Here is a 25,563-nt window from a genome sequence, read left to right as displayed (position 1 = left end):
CTGTGACTAAAACCCAAGCCAGAAGGAGGCTGTTGTGCTTTAGCGTCAATAGCTCTTCAGTCTGTTAGTTTAGTCCCTAATACAGGTTAGTGAACATGACTGGCTATTTTATATAACTGTGCTGCTAAGATGGAGTCAGCAGAGCTACTGCTAGCGCTCAAGATGTGTTATACAACTGTAATAACAGAGATATTTCATTTGACACTTCTTTTTTTTATTTTAAATCTTTTTATAGTGTGCCGGTCAAATAAAAGTCCGTGGGTCTGTCTGACGTGCTCAAGTGTCCATTGTGGAAGGTGGGTATAAAATGTTAGTGTGCAGATCTTTTAATCAGACCTTTATCTTCTTCCTTTGTTGCTTGACTCTGAGGCAGTTCATTCAAAATTTTCCTGAATACCTTATAATCCCCTGAAATAAACTCTTCATGGTCTCATTTAACATTGTATGTTTATAATGAACATGTTTCTTTCCTACCTTATGAGAGTCCAGAGATTATACTCAACATCTTTTCTTTTTTTCTTTCTTTTTTTTTTTTTTTTTTCCCCAAAAGGAAGGTGTACAGAGAATATGATGGCTCAACTCAAAAAGTGCCTGGAGAACTGCTAATTCGGTTGATTATTGTAACGTTCTATTCTGTAAAAGGTGTTTCTATTGCAATAAGACTAAACGAATATGAATTCTTGGAAACGCAAATCGAAAGTTGGCACAGCTTATTTTGAGGAAAAGAGCAACTGTCCAGCTTAGACAGAAAATACCTTAAATGTACTGTAGTGTAGTTTTGGAACAGTTATTGCCATAACATGTAAGGACTAGCTACCATCAGAATTCTGTCAGAGCACACCTGTTTTTTGTCTGTAGTAGTTGAAGTACATAAAAATAATTTGTAGAGGGAATGATACAGTCAATGCTGTTATTTATATGTCAGAATAATTGTAGCAAATTTGCTGCTACATAGATGTTTGAGATGCACATATTAATGAGAACACAGTTAGTATTGATATTTAGACAGTATCCAAGATGAGAAAATGTTTTCATCTGCAGGGTAGCATCGGTGCTGGTGTGCTTTCATTCTGGAAAAGCATCATTAAACTTCTTGTCTTTGTCTTTTAAAATGGATTGAAAAAACTCCAGGTATTGTTTTTTTGATCTGGGTAGCAGTAAGTGCCACAATTTTAACAATGTCTCTTATTCAGACTTGTCAGCACTTTTGATCATGAAAGCACACAGCATATTCTTCTGTTCAGATAATGCTTGAAATCTAAGGAAGAGAAGTAGAACTTTTCACATCTTCACTTGAAGTACATCCTCCAGGTTAGAGTCATTGGGAACATTACTGACCATGATGGAGCAGCAGAGCATTTCTGGTGGGAGCATAGCTTTATAATCATACATACATATATATATATATATAAAAATAAAATGTGTATATATCTCTTTATAAAATGTCATTTGCCCTGTTAGGCAGCAAACAAACTCCTGCAAGCATAACTGTCTCATTCTGGTTATGACATAATTGCTGCAGGATTCAGCCAGCACAGCAATATTGGTCACTCCGTGGCTTCATTGCCTTAATTAGCACAGCTGTGTTAGCAGAATTGTTTACACCTGGATGTGAGAACAAGTGTAGAATACAAGACCTTCCTGTAGAGCATGTCCAGTTCCTATCGGTTAGCATTACTGAGTTCAAAAAGCAAGAAGTGGGGGAGGAGGGAATTCACCTGGGGTCTGGCCATGCACTTCTAAGTGCTAATGATTTTCAGATGATACTTAGGGCTCTTGCACTTATTTTAATTAAAGATGCTTATTTTTCTAGATAATAAACTTTAGCATGAAAATGCTCATTGTATCAGCAAAAGAGCTGTAGGATTTTAGATTTCTTTTTCAGTTATGTGACCCCAAGATCTAGAGCCTTTTATATTCATGAACTTTATAAAATGCAGTATGCTCTGATATTAAATCATGCTGCAGAATGGGAAAGCGTAAAATGGATGTGCTTTCATATGGAGGTCAGCACACTGTTAAAGTAATCACAAACATGATTAGTGCTGGGTGGAGAAAAACGTAGAGCTGTAAGAAAAGTATATGGGAAAGCAATATGCAGAACTAACCACATTAGAAGTATGGGAAGAGGGAGCTAATGATTTTCTCAGTTGTGAAGGTGCATCAGTCTGTTCCGGGCCCAGATCCTGGGGTTTGGTACAAGGATGTCAGTTTGTGGTTGCTATGAAGGAGATGGAGAGATTAATTTGGACAACGTGGGAGAGTAAATGCATAAAAAGTATAAAAAAAAAAAAAATAAAAAAAAATAAAAAATTAACCAATGTTTTCACACAGGTGAATTGCCTATTTTAATGCCTTTATAAATATTGGATGCTCATTAGGCTGCTTTTTTCTTCTTTTCAGTGAATGTTGGTTAAGTAGCTGTTTAAAAATATAAGACTTTTTTTTTTGTTTTCCATTTTTTTAGATACGTGAATGGCCATGCAAAAAAGCATTATGAAGATGCACAGATTCCTCTGACCAATCATAAGAAAACAGAAAAACAAGAGAAAGTTCAGCATACTGTGTGTATGGATTGCAGTAGTTACAGTACATACTGGTAAGGGTTTAAACACTGAAATTTGGCAACTTTTTACATATTAGAAGGTGAAAACTTTCAACTCTTGTGAAGCTTTATATTACACACATTTTTGAGCACTTCATCTCTTGATTTCCAGACCTGGCTGTTCAAAACCAGTTATGAAATAACCTTTTGGTTTTGCTTGTGTATTGTAGCACTGGTTGTGGCTGAACTCCTGCATTTCAAATGACTTAGCAGAAACTTTTTTCAAATAAATGCTTTTTTTGTGGTTTGGAGTTGCTTTTTGCTTTGGGGTATGTTGAGACCTTAACCTTTTAATTGTAAAAGCTGCTTTTTGGTTGTAGTTACTCCTTCCATAAAATTGGTGAGTCTTTCATATCATTTATTTGTCAGAGTGTCAGAAAGTAAAGTAATACACTATAGTTCCTGCCCAAGAGATACGAACTTGAGATGTGTATGTTTGTGTTTTGTTTGTGTTTTTTTTCCCAATATTAAATTATTTCTTCACTCCAAAAGAAAGGGTTCTTTCTTTTCGAGATTTGGTGCAACCTGTAGGAGTTTGGGAAAGTGGTGGATCCGGTTGGGAAGCAGCATCAACCCTCTGGCAAGATTAAGTAGCAGAATCACAGAAGTGATTCTTCTAACAGAAAAATGGCCTGCACTGATTTATTCTGTCAGTGTCTTAGCGTAAGGTACAAGAACTGGTTAGGGAGATTTAATAGTTATGCTGGTAATGTCAGGTTCCCTGTCTTCCTTGTTCCTTAGAGAGCATAGACTGGAAGGCTACTGAAAGCAATGCTTTTGTGAGTTCAGCATCTTTTATCCTCTTCACCCCTAAGTAAAACTGTTGCCATCTGCTTCCCCATTTCCTGTTAGCTTCATAGTTTTCTACATATGTCATTACTTGGGTGGTGTGGCAGTGCAGGATTTGAACAGGATTTCTCAGGAAAATCTGTGTTATGGTCTTGTAAAATTACTGAGTACGTAGCTCCACTGATGGGTATTTTGTTCAAATAATTGGGTATCTTTTGTGTGCTTCTTCAGGGAACAATCTCTTTGCTGAAGTTTGGGTATCCAGTTTTATGAGGAATACTTCTGTAACAAATATTTTTATCCCCTGCAAGTAAAGTAACTGTTAGGTGGTCTCACCTGGAGAGATTTTTGTTTGGAGCAACTCAAAAATTATTCAGATGATGCGTGCAGCAATGACAAAAACTGTATGAATGTTATGCATAAAAGAAAGGTTTGAGTAGCTTTGTCATGTATAGGGATTTTGCTCCTATTTGCATTATATCCAAGTGACAGCATTTGTATCTGCTTCTATGTGAAAACATTAGAAAACATAAATTTTTTCTAAGTGCTCAAGTTACCAGCATTGGAACAGCTGTGGGAAGCTAATTCCACTTGCCTGATTAATGCTGTTAACAGCTGAGGTCTACGTTGTGGCTTTTTGTTTTGTTGGAAGTATGACTTGTCTTCTAGTCACTCTGAAGGTGGTAATGTGCGGAGGAATTTTAGCGGGGTATTTGAAGTCTTGATTATATCTACATTTACTATGACAAATAGTATGCCCAACTTGCTGAGGCTTGATGAGTTACAAGAGCAAGTCAGAGCACTCTGCTGACCTTATCCCAAACCCAGTATGGGCACTGCAAAATGGCAACATGGCTGTGTCTATGAGGACACTGACTGTGTCTATGAGGACTATGGGATCTGTAACTGAAACAAAATATGCTTGTGTGGAGCGGGTAGGCACGTACTTAGGAAGCTCACTGGTGTTTCACAGCATATTTGTGGTAGGACAGATGAGAAGCAGTTTAGCATGTGATGTCTTTTGTGCTGTAATCGAAGTAGAAGGCTGAGTCATCTATGGATGAACTGGAACTAATTGTAGAGAGCTTTGCCTTGGGGAGTTCCTGTTGTGTATAATTCAGCAGCAAATTATAACTCCTGTGCTAATGTGAAGCTGAACAAGTTTCAAAAGCAGTGTATATTTGCTTCCATTTAGGATATTTTGTGTTTTTACCACCTGATAATCAGAAAAAGATACCTGGATTTGTTAGTGCACCCAGTTTTTGCAGTGGAAATGGGCTTAGATGTGTAAAGATGAAGCAGAAAGCATTCAGAGTAAGTTCTGACACTTTATTTCAGACAGTACTGTAGGGGCTGCTATCAAATAGTGCTGCCAGTTAAAGCAAATAGTTGGAGTGAATTTAAGTCATAACTAGCTACTCTGGAGATTGAATTTTGAACTGTTATTTATTAGCTTCTTCAGTGTAGACGTGAGTCCAATAGACAGTGCTACGTTTATGCAGTGATGTTTCTTTTAAGTGAACTTTTATTTAAAGATTAATATTATATTTAAAGATTAATATTTATTTCAATGTGGGCAACCTCACTGATTTGAAAGTCACAAAAATACCATCCTAAGACTTAACAGAATTTTACTTCTACTGTAAAAATAATGGATACATTTTGATGCAGTGCTGGCTTTCATGCTTTTGTTTGCAATTTTGTTTACTGCAGGAGTGTTGAATACTCCTGTTCCATTTTTATCCTATCCCAATTTACTGTGTTTGGCCATGTCATTAACATCCATGCAGTCACAGGAGCACAGTCCAGGGTTTGCCTTAGCTTTTCTTGTCAATCCAAAGGGAAGAAATTCTGTGTGACTGTTGTGTTGAAGCTACCATGGCTTATTGAATTTTGTTTGTAGTTCACATGCAATCTTGCTGTAAACCAAAACTAGAGCAAACAGTCTCCTGTAACTGCATTTCAGCATGGAAGTCTAGGTGCGTATGTTTTCTTTTACATGATCACAAGCTTTCAACATAGCTTTAAATGGAAAATGTTTCCGTTCTGGAGGGTTGGTGGTTAATTTTTGTTTTTTTTAATCTGAGATGAGTTTTTTGTTGTATTTATGAATTTTTTGAATTTAAAATGTTAAAATACAGGCGTGCTTGGGGTATCATTAAGTACTGGGCAAGTAGGGATTTGTTTTCCAGAGGGTTTTGATCTTTCTTCTATGTCCTATTTGCTGGTTTAGTCTTCATAGGGGAAAATTTGAGAGAATGTTAATCTTTTATTTATTATGAGAGAGTTACTCTCTTCTTGATTCTTTGGTCACTTTTGAGACAGTAGATGTAATACTAAATCTTCAGAGTGAATTACGTTTGAGATCCTAAGCACTGAGAAAAACAGATTTCCCAAATTCCACTTTTTGGAGGTAATCAGCCTTTCAGTTAGTTCTACAATACTAAGCACAAAGAGTTTAAAAGAAGTACAGATCTTTTTTGTTCTTTGAGCCATATACGATGCTTTTTCCTGCTGTGTTAGTGGTTGTTTCTCTGTGCACTAGAAGTAAATGATATGTGTAAGAAGCTGTTTTCAGGAATAGGTTTCCTGAAAGAGGACTCTTGTAAACTTGTTTTCTCTGTGCTAGTGCACAGAGAGTTGGTTAGCACAGAAGAAGAAAGGCTGCCCTGTTTATGTATTTGCATAATACGTTTCCTGTGTTCATTTAATCCCAGACACAATTTGCAGGTCAGATTTCTGACCCATTAGCCTCCTTGTTATCTCTTAAAGGGACATGGTCGTGCTAATGTGTTCCTGCCTTTCCCCAGGGCCGATGTAACAATAACTAAGCACCAAGGGCTTTAAAAAATTCTGTTTTAGTCTTTCTTTTTGTGATGGTAGTTTTATTTAAAAAACGGACTTCCTGTGCTAGCGCATGAGCATCTGAAAATTAGATTGCTCAGGACCATTATTTTGCATTCTGCAGTCAGTGGAAATTAAAGAAGGTGAAAAAGCCTTTTATCAAGACAGTAAAACTTGAGTTCTTAGTTTACTCCTACAAGGTGTTAGCACAACTAAGGAAACTTGGATTTTCTTAATTTTTCTTCTCCTGTAATTCTTCAAATCCAATCAGGGCTTCATAGCATGAAGTTCTGTAACCTAGTGAAACGGCCAGTGCTAAGCATAAGCATTCCCCAGGGCATGCATACGTTCACTGGCTTGCTGCCATTTTAGCAGCAAAGGAGGCCAGAAAAGACCAGGCCTTGGCAGTAGCAGAGGTGCTAAAAATAGAAAGTGTGTAGAGAGGAAAATATTGTGCTAATCCATATAAGGGACCCTCCCCGAAGTATTGAATTTGTTCTGTACAATTGCTGTTAAAAGCATATTGTAGAACTGCTGTATGCAAAAAGGTATATTGTTAACTTTTGATAATCCTAAAGATCACAAATTAAACATCTGTTTTGAATGTCAGCTTCACTTACAGGAAGGGATCTCATGGCAGTTTACCTTTAAGGTGTGTGGGCTTAGCAAATTTTAAACTATTAAAGCATAAACCACTTCCTATGCTGTTTACTTCATTTATTCCAAATAGATTGGTACTAGTGGTGAGTCCTCAGTGTTGCAAGGGAGGTGGTTTAAAAAAACCTGCCCATTAAAAAAAGAAATACAAGAAGCTTGTCTTGATTTTAAGTGAATCATAAAATTACTTTTCTGCTGTTGCAAGAACCCTGACATTTAATGATGTATTCCTCGCTTATCTTGGAGAAAGCGCTAACTTGCAATTTTATGTGAAGATGTAACTGGTATGTGAGATCAGACTGAAAATAAGGTTAACACAATCTTTAGGGCAGGGGAGTAAGCATTAAATTGTCTCTCTGCAATAAGTTTGGCTTAGAGGCCTTTGGTGAGCTTGCATCTGCTTTCATTCCCTGTTTGTAAACACAAGTAGCTACACAACCAGTGTAGCAATGTAATCATGCTGGCTGACCTGGGGCTGTGGGCACACTTGGTATTAAGTGCTGTATCAACCTGCACCATATTTACCTCTCACCAAAGCTGGCCTGGGCGGTTTGCTCTGATGGTTGTCCTTGAGGTGTGGTGTTCTGCGAGAGTGGCAAATGCAGGAACATTTCATTAGGTAATTGTAGGTGCCTGATAAAGCTGAATAGGACTAATTAAAATGTGGCTGAAAAATAAGCACATTTACAGATTTCTTCCCCCTCCCAAACTAACTAGGTCTGTGGCAATCTTTTAAAAAAAAAATGCTTGGCAATAGCTACCTTAATAATTTCTAGATCTTGTGTAAGTATCCTTATCTGCTGCGTTTGGAAATCTTGAGAGTTGTATTAATTTATCTTCTCACAGGCAAAAATCAACAGAGATGCTGGACAGACTGGTATTACAGGCTCCTTTTGGTAGTAAGGGCTTTACTTTCTCAATTCTGTAGTCTCTTCAAGAATTCAGTGTTTGAAGTAACACGGGCAATAATGTTGCCTCTAAATTACATTGTATGTTTATGCAACAAAGAACGTTGTAAATTCCAGTTGGGCCTGAAGACAATAGCTTCATTAATTTAGGAAGCACGGATCTGCTCCAGCAGAGGAGTGACCTGAGATGAGGACATATTTCGCTATTGAGTTAGTCCTGTGTCAAATGGAAAGGAGAGAAATAGTTGCAGTTCTGATATTAAACATATGCAAAGTAAGTTAGTTTTCTTCACAGGAAGTGTTCAGTTGCCTGCCAGAATTTGAAGCCGCAACGTGACGCTTCACAGTAAGCACAGGTCTGACAAACGCTCTCAGAGCTGAGTTACCTTTGTGGGATGTGGGGGAAGGGAAGTTGTGACAAGTCTCTGCTCCCTTTTTCTCAAAATAGCTGGTGCGAGTGGTGTTAAGTCTTACCTTCCTGTTTCTCATGCCAGAATATGGGTCATCTAGTTCTTGAGCTAGCTCCTGGCTAACCCTGCAAGAGTATTGTGACGTGTCACCTGCAGCTCCTGTGCACAGCAGTAAGGCTGCCGCTCCACTGACTGCCTCCTTTGAGAGAGACTCGAGGAGGCTGCACAGAATTCTTGGTTTACTGACCTGCAGGTGTGCGTTCTGCAGGGCTGGCCTTCCTTACTGACTGCAGCATTTCTGTTTCTTGGTTTTAAGGAATTTTTGTCCTTCCTTCCCCTCCCCTTTCTGCTGCCCCACCCCTATTTACAGGCGTTGTCTGTCCTTCACAAATGGAAGAAAGAGCATGGATAAGAGGGTCTGCATCACTCTGGGACCTCTGTTCCCCCTTTTTGTGAGGGCAAGAAATGCAAGGGATTTAAAATACAGCAGAGCAGCAGAAGTAATGCCATCTCTTTTTCAGCTCATTACTTTTGGCACTTACCCTGAAAAAGCTCAAAATCCTACCTTAAGTTTTATAATATAAAGTTTCTGTATATATAAAAACTATATGAGAGGTCAGATTTCACTGGTCTAGAAGGAAAAACGTGTAATAAGATACTGCCTGGACGTTCTCTTGCTGTAGGGTATTTTTCAGAGGGATCCAAGCTCTGCATGTAGGTGTTGTGCTCCCCTGTTCCCTTCGTAATCTTCCACTGAGTCACTTTAGTGCTTCCCACATGTAGGCTTGCCTGACTGTTTTGAAGTACTTCATTGAAATCCTTTGCACATTCTGATAAATGTTTTTCTTGCAGTTATCGCTGTGATGATTTTGTCGTGAATGATACCAAACTGGGCCTGGTACAGAAGGTCAGAGAGCACCTACAGAACTTGGAAAAGTAAGTAGTTTACATCCAGACTGCTTTGGATGGACTTGTAATATTGCATCATTTAAGTGGTATTTCTGTTTTATATGTATTTAATATCTATATTTTGGTCTTTCTGTGTATGTGATACTGTATATGTTTATCCTTTTCATCACTGAGAAGCAGAGGTGCAGAATGAATGGATTTGGCTGATGTTTTCTTTTTTATAAGGTGAATCTCATAGAAGCAGTATATGGTGATATGGGAATTTGGATATCAATTAACCTTCTTGCTACCTAGCCAGTAATTCTTGTTTTTTTCCATATGAAAAGTAGAGAATTTCCAGAACAGAATCATAGTTTTGTAAAAACCAGAATAAGTTTCTAGAGCAGAGAAATTGAAGGGAAAATGCAAGTGGGAGCAGTTTTCATATTAATTGCATAGTTTAGTTTCCCAACAAAAAGATTAAGAAGGCTTATGAACTTGGAATTGTACAGGAGAGACACATTTTTCCTCTGCCTTTACCTGCACTGTTCATATGATCATAGAATCTTCATGTTTGGAAAGGACCTTTGAGATCATCTAGTCCAACCATACACACACAAAAAACAAACAAACAAAAACAAAACTGAAAAGTTTTTTCCACTGAGAAGTTGATGTTGTGATCGTTGTGATGCAGATGCAGTGGTCGGTGCTAGATAGCAAGTAGTCTTTTCACAGTTTGCTTAGAAATCTTATATAATACTAAGTACCTGTGCACACAGTGCTTACAAATGCATTCGAATGCCCCAGAGTTCAAGTAGAACTCCCGCTGAGAAACTGCTACAATTTTGGGAAGTCTCTGGATCCTCCCCAAGTTAAGTGTGTCACTTACTCTGTTGGTAATATTAACATTTTCATTATTTTCAATTCTCTTTTTGATGGGCTTCTCAGGTATGTAATGGGATGTAAAGATGTTTAAGCACAGTAAGTGCACGTTAGTATTTCACAGTGTCCAGAAGTTCTAGCTCTTTGGGAGGTAAATGATACGTGGAGGTTTCCATTGTCTGTAATGACAATTTTTGAATGTTTGGAGGGCTTTTTAATTAAAAGAATGAAAAAAACCAACACCCAAACCTAAAATCTGGAACAAGTTATGATTTTGCTATTTGATTAGAGAGTAGTCATAAACTGGTAGAATTGAGGGGCCAGTAATTTCCAGTGGTGTGGAAAAGAATAACTAATTGTTCTTGTAACTTTATTAGTATTACACAAATGTTATAACCTCGTGTATTTTTATTTAAGGAAGAAGTCAGCTATAATACATAAGTGCTAGCACTGGAGATATTTTTGATTTTTGATAACTTTACTTTGTTCTGATTTTTTTGAAGTTTTCTTTCTAAAGGCTTAAATAATTTTTCTGATAGAAGTATTTTACGGAAAATTCTGTATTAAATATTCCTTTGATTAATGAAAAAGATCAATATTTTTAGATGAAAAGTAGCATACTAATAAGTCCACTTTTCAGGGTGCGTACTGTAGTATGCATAACTGAATGCAATTAACTTGGACATCAGCGTTGAAAATAGGATGTGCGTCTGTACTCTGAGGGAGATGCAGCCTATTTTAAGACTACGAAAAGCATGTGTTGCAATCAGGAAGCTCTTTGCTGTCTTAATGGCAACTGATGGCAGATGTAATCACCGTGTTAAACATTAGGATGATTATCTGTTGTCCATTTCACACAATATTTTGGATGTATAGTAAGCAGCCCCTTTTAATTACTTTCCAACAGTTCAGCCTTTACATCAGACAGACATAGGAAAAGAAAACTATTGGAAAACTCATCTCTGAACAGCAAGTTATTAAAAGTAAATGTAAGTATGACAGATCCGGCATGGTGAGTTTAAGGGTGTTTTTTCAACCTGTTGAGGCTCATAGTTGGCCTACTCTTGCAGTACTTAGAATTGGTTACCCAAATTCTGCTTGGTGCACTTTGTCTTTCTCATCTGGTGACCACACACCTAGAAGAGCCTTTCTCACAAAACAATGTTTGATATTTTGCTGCATTTCTGTTGACCTAGACTTTGAGCTTCCCTGTGCTTAAGAAGGGTTTCATATCAAGATGGAGCTTCAGGGCAGTTTGAGCTTGGTGGGGTCAGTGACTTCGGAGGGAGCTAGTACCTATTGGGATAAAAACAAGGCTAGATGTAAGACTTTTCTATTCCAAGCAGACATGGGGGTTTTGTCTCTCAGGTGCGCTGTCTTTTTCTAGGGTAATAAGAGAGTAATTCTTAGCAAAAAGTAAAAAAAATTAACAAGTTTTTAAAAGACCTTAGTAAAACTTGCTTTCAGAAGAAACTGTGGACTATTCTGAAAGCTTTTCTCACTCATCGGTCATCTTCCTGCTATTTTAACTTCACAACTGCAGAATAGCACCCAGGAGAGGACGATCCAGCCCTTGCTAGATAGCTGAAGGGCTTCATAGTTTCTTCCAGTCAAAGAATGACCCAAAGCTAATGTCTCCGTTTTCCACAGTTTGGGTTGAGGGAGTTTCTAATCTTCATCATTTCTCCCAGATTTTAGGGAGGGAGAAGGGAGATGCTGATCCAGTTGTATGCAACTGCTTAATTTTCACCCTTGGCCGGAAGGAGTGGCAGAGCAGAGCTATTCCTCCTTGGCCCCTGGGACTGCAGGATAGCAATGTAATCAAAGGGAGCTGAAGTAACAGCTGTCTTCAGCTATGAGGAACAATTACCTGATTACAAAGAGAAGTTGTTCTCGAGGGGAGTATGAAGGGAAATAAGAGGGTGGAGTGGGAGCAAAGCAGTGTGTTGTTGTTTTGCAAAGCCTGTAGGGGTTTAGTTACTTTAAAAATGAACTACCTGCAGTCAATTTAGGATCCTCTGAATGTGGTGTATGTGCTTCCTGTACTGTCGCAATCTTGGGGTGATTGAGGAAGCCTGAGAGAAATAGTGGTGTGTTGTTGTTTTTTTTTTTTTTGCTATGGGAACACACAGCATCGTTGTCTGGAAAACTCAAAGCCAGAAGGAAAATTCTAGGCAACATTTAGGTATGGAGAAGACAGAATTAGAAAGAATTAACTTAATGCTGCTTTTATTCTTCTTAATCTGTGCTGTTTTTTCAGTTTTATTAATTTATTAATACTTGAATATTGCCCGTGGCAACAGATGATCTTTTTATTGTTGGCACATTGGATCCTAATCTAGAAAAGACAGGGCGCTGCTGTTTGCATTGATACCCTGCTGTCTTGCCCTGGGCAATAGTGAGAAAAGAATCTCTGTTGAAACAACTCTTACTGAATTGGTAAATTGCTTATGTAAATAATATTTTATCTTTTCTTTTTTAACAACATATACACAAATATCCTGCTGTCATTAGTTCTTCACCAGAGCTGGTATTTGTGGTAGATTTTGGGGAGGACAAAAAGTTTTACTGGAACACTTTGAATACATATTTGGTAGCCTGGATTTGCATGCAGTCTTTGGTGTCAAGTAATATGTTCATTTTGAGATACTACTACTAAAAGACAGTCTAGCTTTTAAATTCTGTTAGAACAATGAAGAATGCCTAAAAATTTGATGAACTTTCAATGTGATATTTTGTAGACAATGCAGTGTGTCCAAGTGTTGCAGATTCTAGAAATCATAAATGCAACACTGTCCACATTTTTCTTCCTTCTCCTCCCAGCCTACCATGAAGATTATGTGGCAAAAAGCGAGCTCATCTCTGGGAAACATTGCTCTAACCTGTTGAAACTCCTAGACTGTAAATGGTGTAGGTTTTGCTTCTCTTCATTCAACACATTGCTTTTTCTTTCCACAGTCTAACTTAAATAAGTGCTGTTGCCTGTCTTTCAAAACCCCTCCTGGCTACCACAAAACCCCACCAAGACAGCAGGCTGGCGCTGGTGACGTAAAAACAACCTGCAGGCTGCTACACTGTGCATATCAGACATGAGACTGAATGGATAAGGATTGTTATTTTCATTTTTAAAGGCACTTCAAGGAAATTGCTGTCCAGTTCTCACTGAACCTTGTTGGAGTGTGAATATTTAACATATACACACACACAAATACTTTGCAGTAAAAGCCCATGCTTAACTATGTGTTGTCCTATTCTAGATTTATTTGCACAGGAAAAACGTAGCATAGTTTTCTGTTGGCAGGAAACAGGTTACATGTCAAGATGGAGCTTCAGGGCATTTTGAGCTGGTGAGGTGATCACTTTGGCTTTGAAACTGCACTTTTCAAACAGTTACTGTTTAAATATATGCTGATATAAAGGTTACAGCTCTGTGGGGAGAAAGTGGTGGAGCAATGCTACGTCTTTCTTTAACTTAACTGTTCTCATTTCCAGGGAAGCACCACTGCCCTTTGTGCCACAGGCCTTCGGAACCTGGGGAATACATGTTTCATGAACGCAATCCTTCAGTCACTCAGGTACCTCTGAAGCTTTCCCCACACCTCTGTGGGAGTGGTTGTGTGCTGTAGCATTAGGCAAGGGAATTACCAGTGTACAAAAGTGTACTTGGATTTGCAGGAATGGGTGTGTGCAGGTACCATAAAGTTGTGTTTTGCAGTGTGAGGGTCTTCCTGTGATGCAGTGTTGCAGAGGAAGCCTGCCATATCCTCAGCGGAAAAGAAGACTGTCCTTTCATTGCTGAGGCTGTTGAAACATATTGATGCTTATGGTAGCTCTAAAAGCAGAGACAGCGCTTTGAGGGATGTGGTCTCATGGCAGCGGGTAGGAGAACAGTTTTCTGCAGTGCTGAGATGTTAGACCTCATTTAGTTGCTGCCAAGACCACTGCTGCTCTGTAATTGTCCTTTTGCATTTCTGAATTTGCCTGCTTCACTGGGAGACTACTGAGTCAGGCTATAGCAGGACTAATCGGTCTCCATTTTCTTTTCCATTATTCAGGGTTCACTGGCAGGAGTTGAGGCACATGATTCTTACATTCCATTACTGGGACTGTGTTAGCAGAGGTTAGAATTGATAGGTAGTGGTAGACACGGAGTTAACCTCCTAGCAGATGCAGTCTGGTTTGTTAGGAAATGCCTTCCGATACCTCCATCTGTCATAGTATCTCTTAGTCAAACAGAGACAAAGTGTAATTATTTGAGGTAGTTGGGATGATGATGATATTTACAGAACTGCCTAGTCATTTACAGAAGATGAGTATTTGCTACAGTCTTTCTTGTATTTGAACTGTTCATGATCGCCATCCTCTATCACTGCATGAAGAACAGTGCATTTCAAAGAACAGGCTCCAGAATCTGTTCTCTGCCCCTTAAGGATTTCATTAATTTTTCCTTTTTCTGTAGTAACATTCAACAGTTTTGCTGTTACTTCAAAGAGTTGCCTGCTGTGGAGCTGAGGAATGGGAAGACGGCAGGCAGGCGAACTTACCATACCAGGAGCCAGGGGGATAACAACGTGTAAGCTCCATGTTCCTTGATAGCACTGAACTTTATGGAAAACAGCAAATGCTTGGGTAGTAGAGCTGCTATATGCTTTCAGTGTTGCAGAATCATAGAAAAATGATTCATGGGGGGACAGATTCATAGAAAAATAGATGACTATATGAAAAAACCCACCTTGTATCGCTTTCAGTTTGCTTATATAGGTCTGGTGCTGCAGAGGGAAGCAGTCAGATACATCAGAAAGCACTGGAGTGTAACTGCATTTAAAGTAAGGTTAAGAAGTGCTAGTTATAGTTATATGTACTCCAGACATTACGCTACTTAATTACAGCTTTAATACGGTCATGGGGATGTGTCTGCAAGGGAACATAGTACACAAAAAGCCAAAATAAAAATAAATAAATAAAAACCAAACCCAAAATCATAAAAACCATGAAAATCCCAACCAGAAAAATCCCAGTGTAAATGATTCACAATCTGTAGCTTGTTTGAGCAAGTATTAAAGGGATGATGTTAGCAGAGCCTACAGTAAAATGGCAAAAGGTGGATAGATTTCCAGGTGAGTCCTCAACATCTGAAATGTAACTTTCCAAACCTGCATCTCTCTTCACAGTTATGGGTAGGATTTTGGACATAAAATCTTTGAAGTACTGCAAAGGATATTTACCCAGTTGTTATAATCTTAACCAAAGTAATGTCTGATATTTGTACCATTGAGCTAGTAAACCTATAACTTTTATAACACAAATCCATATTAATCACCAGCTTTTACTTTCTTTCCAGTTCATTGGTGGAAGAATTCAGAAAGACGCTCTGTGCTTTATGGCAGGGAAGCCAAACTGCATTTAGTCCAGAGTCTTTATTTTACGTTGTTTGGAAAATCATGCCAAACTTCAGGTAAGTTTTGTAGAATAAGAACAATATTCTTGATTGCAACCTTGTATTGCTGGTGCCCTACTCTAAAATTTGCTGAATCCATGGGATGCACTCTATGCAGCTTTCCTATATGCCCACAAATATGCTTTGAAAAGGATCTTCACTTTGACAGTTTTGTGTTCATTGGTAGTGCTTTTTTTATTTTCCCGCCACCTTTCTACCACATGCTACCTGTAGTAGTGTCAGAGACGACGAACATCTCAAATACTAAAATAGTAGTAGTTGCACCTTTGAGCCAGTGCTCCGAAGGGCAGAACAATCAAGATAATGACTGGTAGGTAAGTGCCAAGTGCATGGTGTTGACAGAACCCAAGCTTGGCTGCGATAAGAAAGTGATGTAGTCAGATAAAAAAGGTACAGCACCTACAGGCCTAAATGCAAACATACTGGCTGAAACTTCCTTGATTCTCTCAAAACACTGTAGTCACCAGCTGAACATGAAGTAAGGGCTATAAGAAAAAAGTCTTGTGCATAATAGGCATTCTGTGCCCATACTGACAAAAAAGACAAGAAAAAGAAAGGGAAAAAGAAGGTTACCCAAGTAAATCAAAGTATCGTTCCTCTCCAAGGTCTCCCTGTCCTGGCCCCTGAACCTCTTTCAAAGGAGCACTGAAACCTGTTAGGATATATTGTGATGAAGGTAAGTTGCTCCGTGTTCTCAGGTAGTAAAGATGTTCGGTTATCTGTTACATCTCCAGCAGTGCTGAAAAGATGCTGTGAACATATCTGCTTAACAAGTAACCCGAATAACACAAATCTATTTATTCTGTCCTTCACATTGCCAAATATGTTTCATTTGGCTTATGAGAATCAAGGAAGTTTAATACCAGTAGTTGCAAGCAGTGACCAAAATGTTATAGGCAAGTGAACATCATCCATAATGTTCTTGACCAGTTCCCCTATTACAGTCTTTGCTATAATTCTTGTTAGACTGAGAAACCAGTTCATTAAAGTTCCTCAAGCAAATTTTCAGCACTGTGGGTTCTATCACAGCTTTTAAAAGAAAAGGTGCTGTTTGTTGGGGTTCTCCCCCTCCCCTTTTTATTCCCAGTTAGTGGGGAACATGTCTATGATACATTGATAAGAGAACTCATGAAATCAAATGGAGAATAGCGTCATCTGCTCAGTAGATCCCCACTCCCACATGATCCAGGGAGAAAATTTGAATTTGTTCAGTGGTTAATTGTGCCTTGTAAAAGCTGACGATGCTGCAATTCTAGTTTTACCTTGTGTGCTTCTTGTGAGACTGGGAGAAGGTGGATGGACGTACACATGAAGGAAAGCCAACAGCAAACCAGCCACTTCGGCTTGTGCTTAGGAAGCCTGAGGTGGTGGGGCAGAGGGAGGAAACCTGGTTGGAAACCTGGTTTAATTGTTTTAGCCCAAAGAGATTTCATTGTTAAAGGCACGTTGTGCCTGCTTCCAAGGACTGCAAGTGCTGTTCTTCTTACAGAAGCTTATAGAAAAAACTGCCACTGATGCATTCCATGGCTGAGTTGCAGGATGTGTATTTTGCTGATTTACTGGTGTATAAATAGTATGCTTCTATTCTCCTCGTAACTGTTCCTGGTTGTATCCTTTCTCGTTGCTGGTAGGAAAAGGAATGTCAGAGGTGGGCTTGAATTGAGTTGCTTCAAGTAGATGGAGATCAGCTTTATCACACAAGCTGACTATCAGAGAAACTATGCTTTTTGCTGACGGGCTTTTAGGTCATAGTTTATTTTAAACAGTGCGTCGTCCATATCATTATGTTCTTAAAGATCTGTATCTATACTTATGCTTTTTAACAAATCCAAAAAATCTTTCATCTATAATTAACATATTTGTATGCAAGTATAAACACATGCACCAGGAGCACAACCAACAATGTGGAATGATTCCAAAGGTTATTTCATCAAATTTGTTGCAGAGCAAGGGTGCCATGTACTTCAGAGCTCTTCTGTGAGGAATTTAATATTGAAAAGGTGTCTGAAGCAAAGACTTTGCATAAATTTCATCTTCAGCTGTTTATTATGATTACCTATATGTTTGTTTAATCGAAGACATCTGAATTCAGTAAATGAAGCAAATCCTGTGTTATCTCAGCAATTTCAAAATTATCCTATGGTGTGCTCAGTTAACATGCAGCTTTGAAGCCGAGTTCTGGTTTACTACCTTGTTTCACAGTAGTGTATAATTATTTCGCAACTTTGGGAGAATAAGGCATATTTTACTGTGATAGCTTCTCTGTTCCCTTTGATTATGTTTGTTAGTGGTGAACTAATAACGGTGTCTCTTTGAGCAGCATTGCTGCTGATGGCATGACACAGCTGAGACTGGAGCGCTGTCCCACCAAATCCAAATGCTCAAGAGGTGCTCTGGATACCCCACCATTACTCCCCTCTCCCAGCAAGCGGTGTGTGGGTTATGCAGGGCAGGTGTGCAATTCTGAGCATGGCTATAGAGTTCGCCCTAGAAGAAGAAAAAAAATCTCTCTTCCATGCTAATTATTTCAGACTTTGTATTGTTGCTGAATGATGCTTGTGGAAAACAAACCCAAAGATTAAATTCCTGGCTTTTGGGGGGGTGGTGGCGTTAATGTTAACCAAATATGTGAGCAAATGTTATGTCTTTGCTGCTCCCTGTTTTCAAAAAGTTCTCTTCCTGTCTAAAAATGTGTATTCTTAAATGTTTCTCCATCTTCAAAGAGATACACAGAGTGCGAGCGAGCTGTGAAGGACCAAAATCGCTTAGTTTGTCTAGCTATACCTGTATGTTTCCAAAGGTTACTTGGAAAGCTTTTTTTTGCAAAAAATATGAATGTCTCAGTGAAGTCTGCTCCATGTTATTAAACAAAGGTTCTTTCATGTGACCCTGGTGCTCTCTGTGTGTCGGCACTGAAGCAACCTGTATATTTGGTGATTGTGTCGCTGTTGTTTCCTTTTCTCTTAAGGGGGTACCAGCAACAGGATGCCCACGAGTTCATGCGTTACCTTTTGGACCATCTACACCTGGAACTCCAGGGTGGCTTCAATGGTGTTTCGCGTTCAGTAATTTTGCAAGAAAATTCTAGTCTGTCTGCAAGCAACAAATGTTGCATGTAAGAAGTGGTTTTTAATTTCTTCAAAACCTTAATGTCTTTGTATGGGTCTGTGTGTGGTGGATCTGAAACTTCAAATTCATGGTTCCTTGTTTAAATTCTCTTTAGTGCCTCTATAATGTCACAGATTACAATGCTGCAGGTTATAAAGGATTAGCATACTATAGGATGTGCTGCTTTTGAAAAGGATCAGCAGTTTTCATAGGTGTGAGGGAGCATACAGCCTGATTTGTAAACACTTAAAATTTATTAGTCTTTCAGAAATAGAAAGAACGAACTTTTTATACATATACCCATATAGAATTCTTTGTTCAGACAGTCTCATTGTCTTAGGGTGACAGGTGGCCTGAATGATACAGGAGCAAAAAAAGATGGCCAGGTATTTGTAGGTTTGAATTGTCAGCAGACCTCCTGGATCATGGAGCGAGCAGTGCAGTTACACTTTGAAGTCAGCTACCCTGCAGATGATCTGGCTGTATTTGCGTGTCACTTCACACAGTTAAAGCTCTTGGTTTTTTTCCTGGTAATTTTGATTTTCATGTTGCTGTCTGTCTTGAAACAGAGGTAATCCGTGTGTTTCACTCCTCTTTCTGTACTTCTCAAAATACTGTTGTTTCTGAACTCTGTCCCAGCTGTGTTTTCTCGCAGATTGAAACTGTCACAGAGAGAAAACACTTTAATTGGCTTCAGAAAGGAATGTTAAGTCAGTTCAACCTGCGCATTTGATCCCTTAGTCCTTGGATTCCCTGTGTAAGAGTTGAGTGAGTTTTCCCTTCCTATACAGACTAGGGCAGGGTAAGCAGGTCTGAGAGAGGCAGGATTTTATAGATACTTCATAAGGGAAAGCCTAGAGTTTGGACTGTGCCTTTTTTACCACATTTGTATTGCTTTGCTGATGCTTAGAAATCGCACAAAAATATCCTAAAATGTTCTTAGAATTAAAGTGTATTTAAAAACTAAACCAGCTTTGGTTTGTCAGTGTTTCGAGTGTCAAAACCCAAGGAGAATTTAAACTTTGTTCACATATCTACTGTAAACTTGTCTTGAGAATGGCTGTTGAAATGCATGGTGAGGTGGAGTAAGCTGCCTTCTGTCAAGGGCAAATTAAGGTCACGTACACTTAAGTGCCTACAGTAAAGTAATAAATATGCTGCGAACGCTCTCTTCTTGAGCGCTGGTTTATTTGGGTAGCCATTTCCTTCTGCTCAACAAGAAGTGTTCAAATTAACTTTAAAGCTGTAGGTGGAGTGCAGATAAGGAACACAGGTTTCTGCAGGCTGTGGTGTCAGATTTGCAAGCAAACTAGCAAGTTTAGAAGTTGTATAATAATATAACTTTAAAATGTTTTGTTTTGATTTTTTTTAATTGTGACTATGTAAGTCCATTATGTAATCTGCTGAAAAGATTGAGAGTAATGAAAGCGCAGAGAATATGGAAGCAGAGAGATACGTTTATTCTATCGTAACGCAATTTAAGCTGGTTTTGGCAGTGAAATGCAGAAATATGCTTTAAGTCAAAATTACTTGTAACAAAGGGTACAGAATTAAAACGAAAATATGCTCGACCTCTCTAAAAGGGAACAACTTTTGTTTCAGAAACAGCCTTAGTTACAGGCTTAAAACACTGTACCCCTGTGAGCATCAGCTCTTCACTATAGAAATGCAATCAACCACAATACCTTCAACACTGAAATTTTGAGCATCTGCTTAGAGCATATGCAGTTCACACTTCCTTCAGGTACAAGATAAAGCTGAAAGTATTATAGCAGGTAAATACTTGCACTGTAAATTCTGGGGTGAATGAAATGCCCGGTGGATGAACTTGGTCACTGTTTGTCACACATGGACAAAACCACTCTGCCTAGTAGTGGTGAGCTGTGAGCAGCAAACATGTAACAAGTATTGAAAATTAAACTGAGACATTCTGACTGACTTTACCTCTATGGTGTGGTTTGTCTAGAAATGGAGCGTCTACTGTTGTCACAGCAATTTTTGGAGGCATTCTTCAAAACGAAGTCAACTGCCTAATATGTGGGACTGAATCCAGAAAGTTTGACCCATTCCTAGGTAAGGTGCCTCTTGCTTTCATAATATTAGGTGACTTAAGGCAGAAAAAATAAATCTGAAGCTTGAAAGATGTCACATGACTGGTTTAGCCTGAAAAGATTAGGCATTGTTTTATTCTCTAATTTATTTTTTTAAATCTTTGTTTTTCTAGACCTTTCGCTAGATATTCCAAGTCAGTTCAGAAATAAACGTACTAAAAATCAAGAAAACGGACCAATGTGCACACTACGAGGTAAGAGTGCTTGGATAATGAACTAAGAGTATATACTGTTCAGAGTATCTATTTGAGAGAAGCCAGGCTTTCACCGAGGGTGTGACTGGGTGCCACATGGCGTCTTATTTTATGAGATTCTGTGGTAGAAGATGGTGCCAAAATAGTCTTCCATACAGGTTTTACGCCAGTCACCATGTATTGACACACTACTGTGATAAACTGGAGCTCAGAAGTGCTTCAGGAGGTCAGCTGAATATCAAAGACGACTCCAGCAGAGATTTTTCTTTGTGATCAGAGTATTTCTAATGTATTCCAGTCTTTCCAAGCTAGAGTCATCTGCATTGTGTCCTGCTGGCATTTGCTAAGGTGCTGTGCTCAGATGCGTGTGCCCCTTGTGCACAGCAAGGATGGCTCTGGGGCGTTCTGCTTTTTAAACAACAGAAATACAATCCTGCAAACTTGGGCACTAGTGCTGTTATTGACCTTGTTTTAATGGATGATCATTTTTACAGATTTTTGAATATACTTGCTGCAGATTGTGAAATAAGAATAAAACCCCCATTATTTTCTCCGTTCACTTGGTACCTTGAAACCAAATCACCTTTTAAAAGTTGAATGTTCTTTGTTAGAAAGTCATTTAGTTACTTTTGAGTAGTTGTGCTGTATGTTAGACGGAATCTTGTTTGAAAGATGGGAGATTTTGTGAATGCCTTTTTTTCCCTTGAACTGCTTTATGTTTTAAGGAACAGGGAATGCTGCATGTTACAACACGTTACTGTATTAAAACGCGTTATTACCAGCTTTTTGCTGCACAGATGTATGTAGTAACTAGAATAAGTGCTGTGGCTATGCACACCTTCTCTATAGTGCTGTATTTGTTGTATTTCATGTTACATACATCACTTGATGGCATCTTGAATCGGGTATCTTTACGTGGGTGTTTTGGTTTTTTGTATCTTGTTCTGTTTTTAGATTGTCTTCGCAGTTTTACAGACCTGGAAGAACTTGATGAGACGGAGCTGTATATGTGTCACAAATGCAAAAAGAAACAGAAGTCCACCAAAAAATTCTGGATTCAGAAACTACCAAAGGTTCGTATAAGCATGAAAAGTAACAGCAAGACAGTACATCAAAGGAAATAAGGACTCAACCATTAGTAGACCAACACCTAACCCTCCCACAGGCTACTGCAGATATCTAGCACTAAGTTCAACCTCTTCCTCTAATTCATCCTTTTTTTTCCTTTTTAAATCCTGTAGGTGCTATGCTTACACTTGAAACGATTTCACTGGACAGCATATCTGAGAAACAAGGTTGATACATATGTTGAATTTCCCTTACGAGGCCTAGACATGAAATGCTACTTGTTAGAGGTATGAAGACTCACTGAATACTTTCTGTAGTAATTTGTTCCACAATATATATCTTTATTACGAATTATAGTAGGTGCTATTGAGATCTGAAAAGTTTTCTTTTTAACCACAGCCCGAGAACAGCGGCCCAGAAAGTTGCCTCTATGACCTTGCGGCTGTTGTTGTGCACCATGGTTCAGGGTGAGTACATGGAGTAAGCCTCTGCTTCTTGGCAGAGACCTTCCTACTGAAGTACATGCAGAATTAATTAAGGTTTTTCTGTCCCTAGTGAACATCTGTACTTTGACTGGTGGAAATAAGCAGTAATTTATAAACTTAGGTGGAACTAAGCTGAATTAACTTCAGCTAGATCTATACAGTTATTTCTGTGAATGCCCACTGGCGGTCTTTGGGGGTAATGACAGGAAGCACAAGACAGAATGAAAACAGTCTAGTTCCTCTAGGAATAGAAAGCCCTGAACCAACAGAGTGAATCCAGGGGCCTCCCAGAAGTTAAGGCCTCATTTTGCAATTCTTAGTATGAAGCAGAAGCGTCTTTTTACTCTTTTATTCACTTTGGAAGGCACATGTGCACTTATGCCGAAAGAGTGCATGAGCATGTTTGGAACAACTGTAGACTGTAGATTGGCACAGTGAGAGCAATTATCCTGTATTTACCGGCTCTCCTACAGGAGTGAACCTCAAAGTGAATGCTAACAGGCATGCCACAAGGCTGGCTAGTGCTCATATTCTGCAGTAAAGTTGCTGGGTGTCGGTAGGGTTATTGGTTGTTTGGGTGTTTTGTTTGGTTTTTGTGTGTTTTTCTTTTCCCAGCCCTGGAGGGATCTGTTGAGAGTAACAGTAGTAGGTACAAAATAACTGTTTATGCTGAGAGAAATGTATTCTTGTCATTTAGGTGATCACTCTATAGGTGTGAGTTGTGAAAGGAGTTTTCTTAGAAAAGAAACTAAACCCTATTAATCAAAACCCTGCCAATACCTGAATTGAATTCCAAGATATGAAACACAAGTTCTATCCAGAAAGGCCTGTCTCTTTTTTTTTTTTTTTTTTTTTTTTTTTTTTCCCCCCCCGCTTTCTCTAGAGGAGCGGTCTGGACTCTCTTAAAGATTTGACTACTAAAGGCAGTTCACAGTTGTAGGAAAAACTATATGGACAGCAAAGGAAAGTTGGTTGTGATTAGAATGGAATTAGATGGTTGGAAACACTGAGTGTGTGTTACAACACATAAGCAAGTGCAAGAAGCCTTTCTTGGGGTGGCAGGGTAATGAAAATTGATGGGTTTGTCATTCTGGTGTGTTAGATTCAAGAAATACGGCTCCAAGACGTGGATCTGTTTAAGACCAACTTGAACAATTTTCTTCTTGGTGTTCTGGGATTAGTTTAGCTGTGAGTGCTTTTGATTACATTTAGGCTATATGAGTCTTAAGACATAAATGGGGAAGATTTCTGAAAATAGAGCATAGTGAAAGTTTTATAGCTAATGCCTGAATAATAGATAATGGGCTTGATTTTTATGTACGCAAACATGGAAGTTCAGTGTTGCAGGAAGCCTTGCTTGCACAAAAACTACAGGATGCTAGTAAGCTCATATAAAAAAAAAAAACCAACCCTTTTCAGCTCATCCCAGTAAGTGGTTATTTTACTTAAAACTTGAATTTGGAGAACTTTTGAGCCCCGCAGATTAAGAAGGGATGCATCTTACCAGCTGCTGTGGAGGGCTGTCAGTTCCTTTCTTCCTCTGGTTCCTGGAAGTCTCTTAGCACTAACAGCAAATGCAGCAGAGAATGAGGTGGTCTGTCTCCTGATTGTGCTTTCTTTCCCCGCCTCCCCCCTGCTGACAGCGTTGGCTCTGGACATTACACCGCATACGCAGCGCACGAAGGCCGTTGGTTCCATTTCAACGACAGTACTGTAACTTTGACCGACGAGGAGACTGTGGTAAAGGCCAAGGCCTACATCCTCTTCTACGTGGAACGACAAGCCAAATCTGGATCAGATAAACTTTAATACCTCCTTCTAATTCTCACTTATCAAGTCCACCGGACAAAACATTTCCATTTTTCCATAAATACTTGATCCAAGACTATTAATTTCATTGTGCACTTTTCAATTTCCTCTTGTGGGTTTTAGTTTTGTTGTGTCGATGGTAGCATTTGACTTACTGAATTTGGACACAAACTAACTTTTTTTTTTTAGTTATACCAGAAAACCTCAGCAGATTTTGATTTGCTGCTTTAGTTGTGATAACTCAATTTTTATATATATAGTTTCATGAAATACTTAGTTATTTGACTTTTTTTATATTAATGTTTTCAGTTCTCACTTCCTAAAGGCACATTTACATCAGAGAAGCTTTCTGTCCTCCTTACAAGCAAGATAAATGTGCTTCTGATTATGAAGAGCAATACAACTTCATGCCGTTCTCACAGCTGTTGCGTAGATATGATTTACCCTCTTTAAATCAGAGTTGTTTGCACGTGCTATTTTCCCTCGTGCAAGAAACTAAACAGTGACCTCTGAACAATCATTCTTTGTCTGCAGAAGAGAGGAGATGTGGCATCATTAAATAGACCAGGTAATTGCTGCTATATTGGTGTGTATTCAGGCTGCTGACTTTCAGGAATCATTGTAAATAAACAGTTGGTTCAATTGTATCTATACTGCAGTTTAATTCAACTATTCCTCACATATGCTCTGCCCCCTCGACCCCTTCAAATTTAAAAAAATAATCTTAAAATATATACGTGTCTAAATTGTGCTGAGATTTATGTTTTTTTATCCGAACCTGAACTGCCTTAGACATCTCTTGGTTTAGACTGTCATCCTGAAATTTGATCATGAACACTTACTTGCTTGAAAACCTGGAGAATTCCTGGGAGTAGGACCCCAACCCTCCTTCCTGATGGGAACTGTGACTACAGCCCCAAAGTTTGGAGTGTGTGAGAACAGTCTTAGGTCTAAATATAGCACCTGTCCACTAAATGCCTGCCCTTCCCTTAAAAGTGAAAGGAAGCGGATGGTGGTCCAGATGCTTTACATGACGATTGTTTTACCAGTTCAAATGCAGACTAAAGGGAAGATGCTCGGTTTCACAGCGTCTCCTGTCCACCTACCTGCCCGACGGGAGATGACAAGCCAAGGCGGCTTGTTGTCTAGCTGTGGTACCTGCGCATTGGCCCAGTGTGGGATCTTTATTTACAGTCTCTAGGTGAACACTGGAGGCATGATACAATTTCTAAAACTTGGCTATCTAATGGGGAAAGACTTCTGTTAAAAAAAAATAAACTGAATTTTAGCTGTACTGCTGTTCTGGAGAGTGGAAGTGAGCTAATAAGATTTTTTTAAAAGGTGCAA

The 25,563-nt window shown here is 38.9% G+C and overlaps 1 protein-coding gene across 2 annotated transcripts in view; it reads left to right on the top strand.

The window, feature by feature from the left end:
* The window catches only part of USP3 (ubiquitin specific peptidase 3), a 42,876-nt gene extending 17,382 nt beyond the window's left edge, over positions 1-25,494 (top strand). For both annotated transcript variants that reach the window (XM_063345798.1, XM_063345799.1), the window contains exons 2-15: positions 236-296; positions 2,468-2,599; positions 9,066-9,149; positions 10,891-10,972; positions 13,476-13,558; positions 14,443-14,556; positions 15,325-15,438; positions 18,410-18,556; positions 20,516-20,622; positions 20,774-20,854; positions 21,809-21,927; positions 22,096-22,209; positions 22,322-22,389; positions 24,051-25,494. In XM_063345798.1, coding sequence (XP_063201868.1) covers positions 236-296; positions 2,468-2,599; positions 9,066-9,149; positions 10,891-10,972; positions 13,476-13,558; positions 14,443-14,556; positions 15,325-15,438; positions 18,410-18,556; positions 20,516-20,622; positions 20,774-20,854; positions 21,809-21,927; positions 22,096-22,209; positions 22,322-22,389; positions 24,051-24,216 — 1,472 coding nt within the window. In that variant the 3' untranslated portion in view covers positions 24,217-25,494. The remainder of the gene's footprint in view (positions 1-235; positions 297-2,467; positions 2,600-9,065; positions 9,150-10,890; positions 10,973-13,475; positions 13,559-14,442; positions 14,557-15,324; positions 15,439-18,409; positions 18,557-20,515; positions 20,623-20,773; positions 20,855-21,808; positions 21,928-22,095; positions 22,210-22,321; positions 22,390-24,050) is intronic.
* The last annotated feature ends 69 nt before the right edge of the window (positions 25,495-25,563 follow it).

This window comes from Chroicocephalus ridibundus, chromosome 9 (assembly GCF_963924245.1).
Source record: "Chroicocephalus ridibundus chromosome 9, bChrRid1.1, whole genome shotgun sequence".
In the NCBI taxonomy this organism is placed as follows: Eukaryota; Metazoa; Chordata; class Aves; order Charadriiformes; family Laridae; genus Chroicocephalus; species Chroicocephalus ridibundus.
This window is presented reverse-complemented; position numbering and strand designations above follow the sequence as displayed.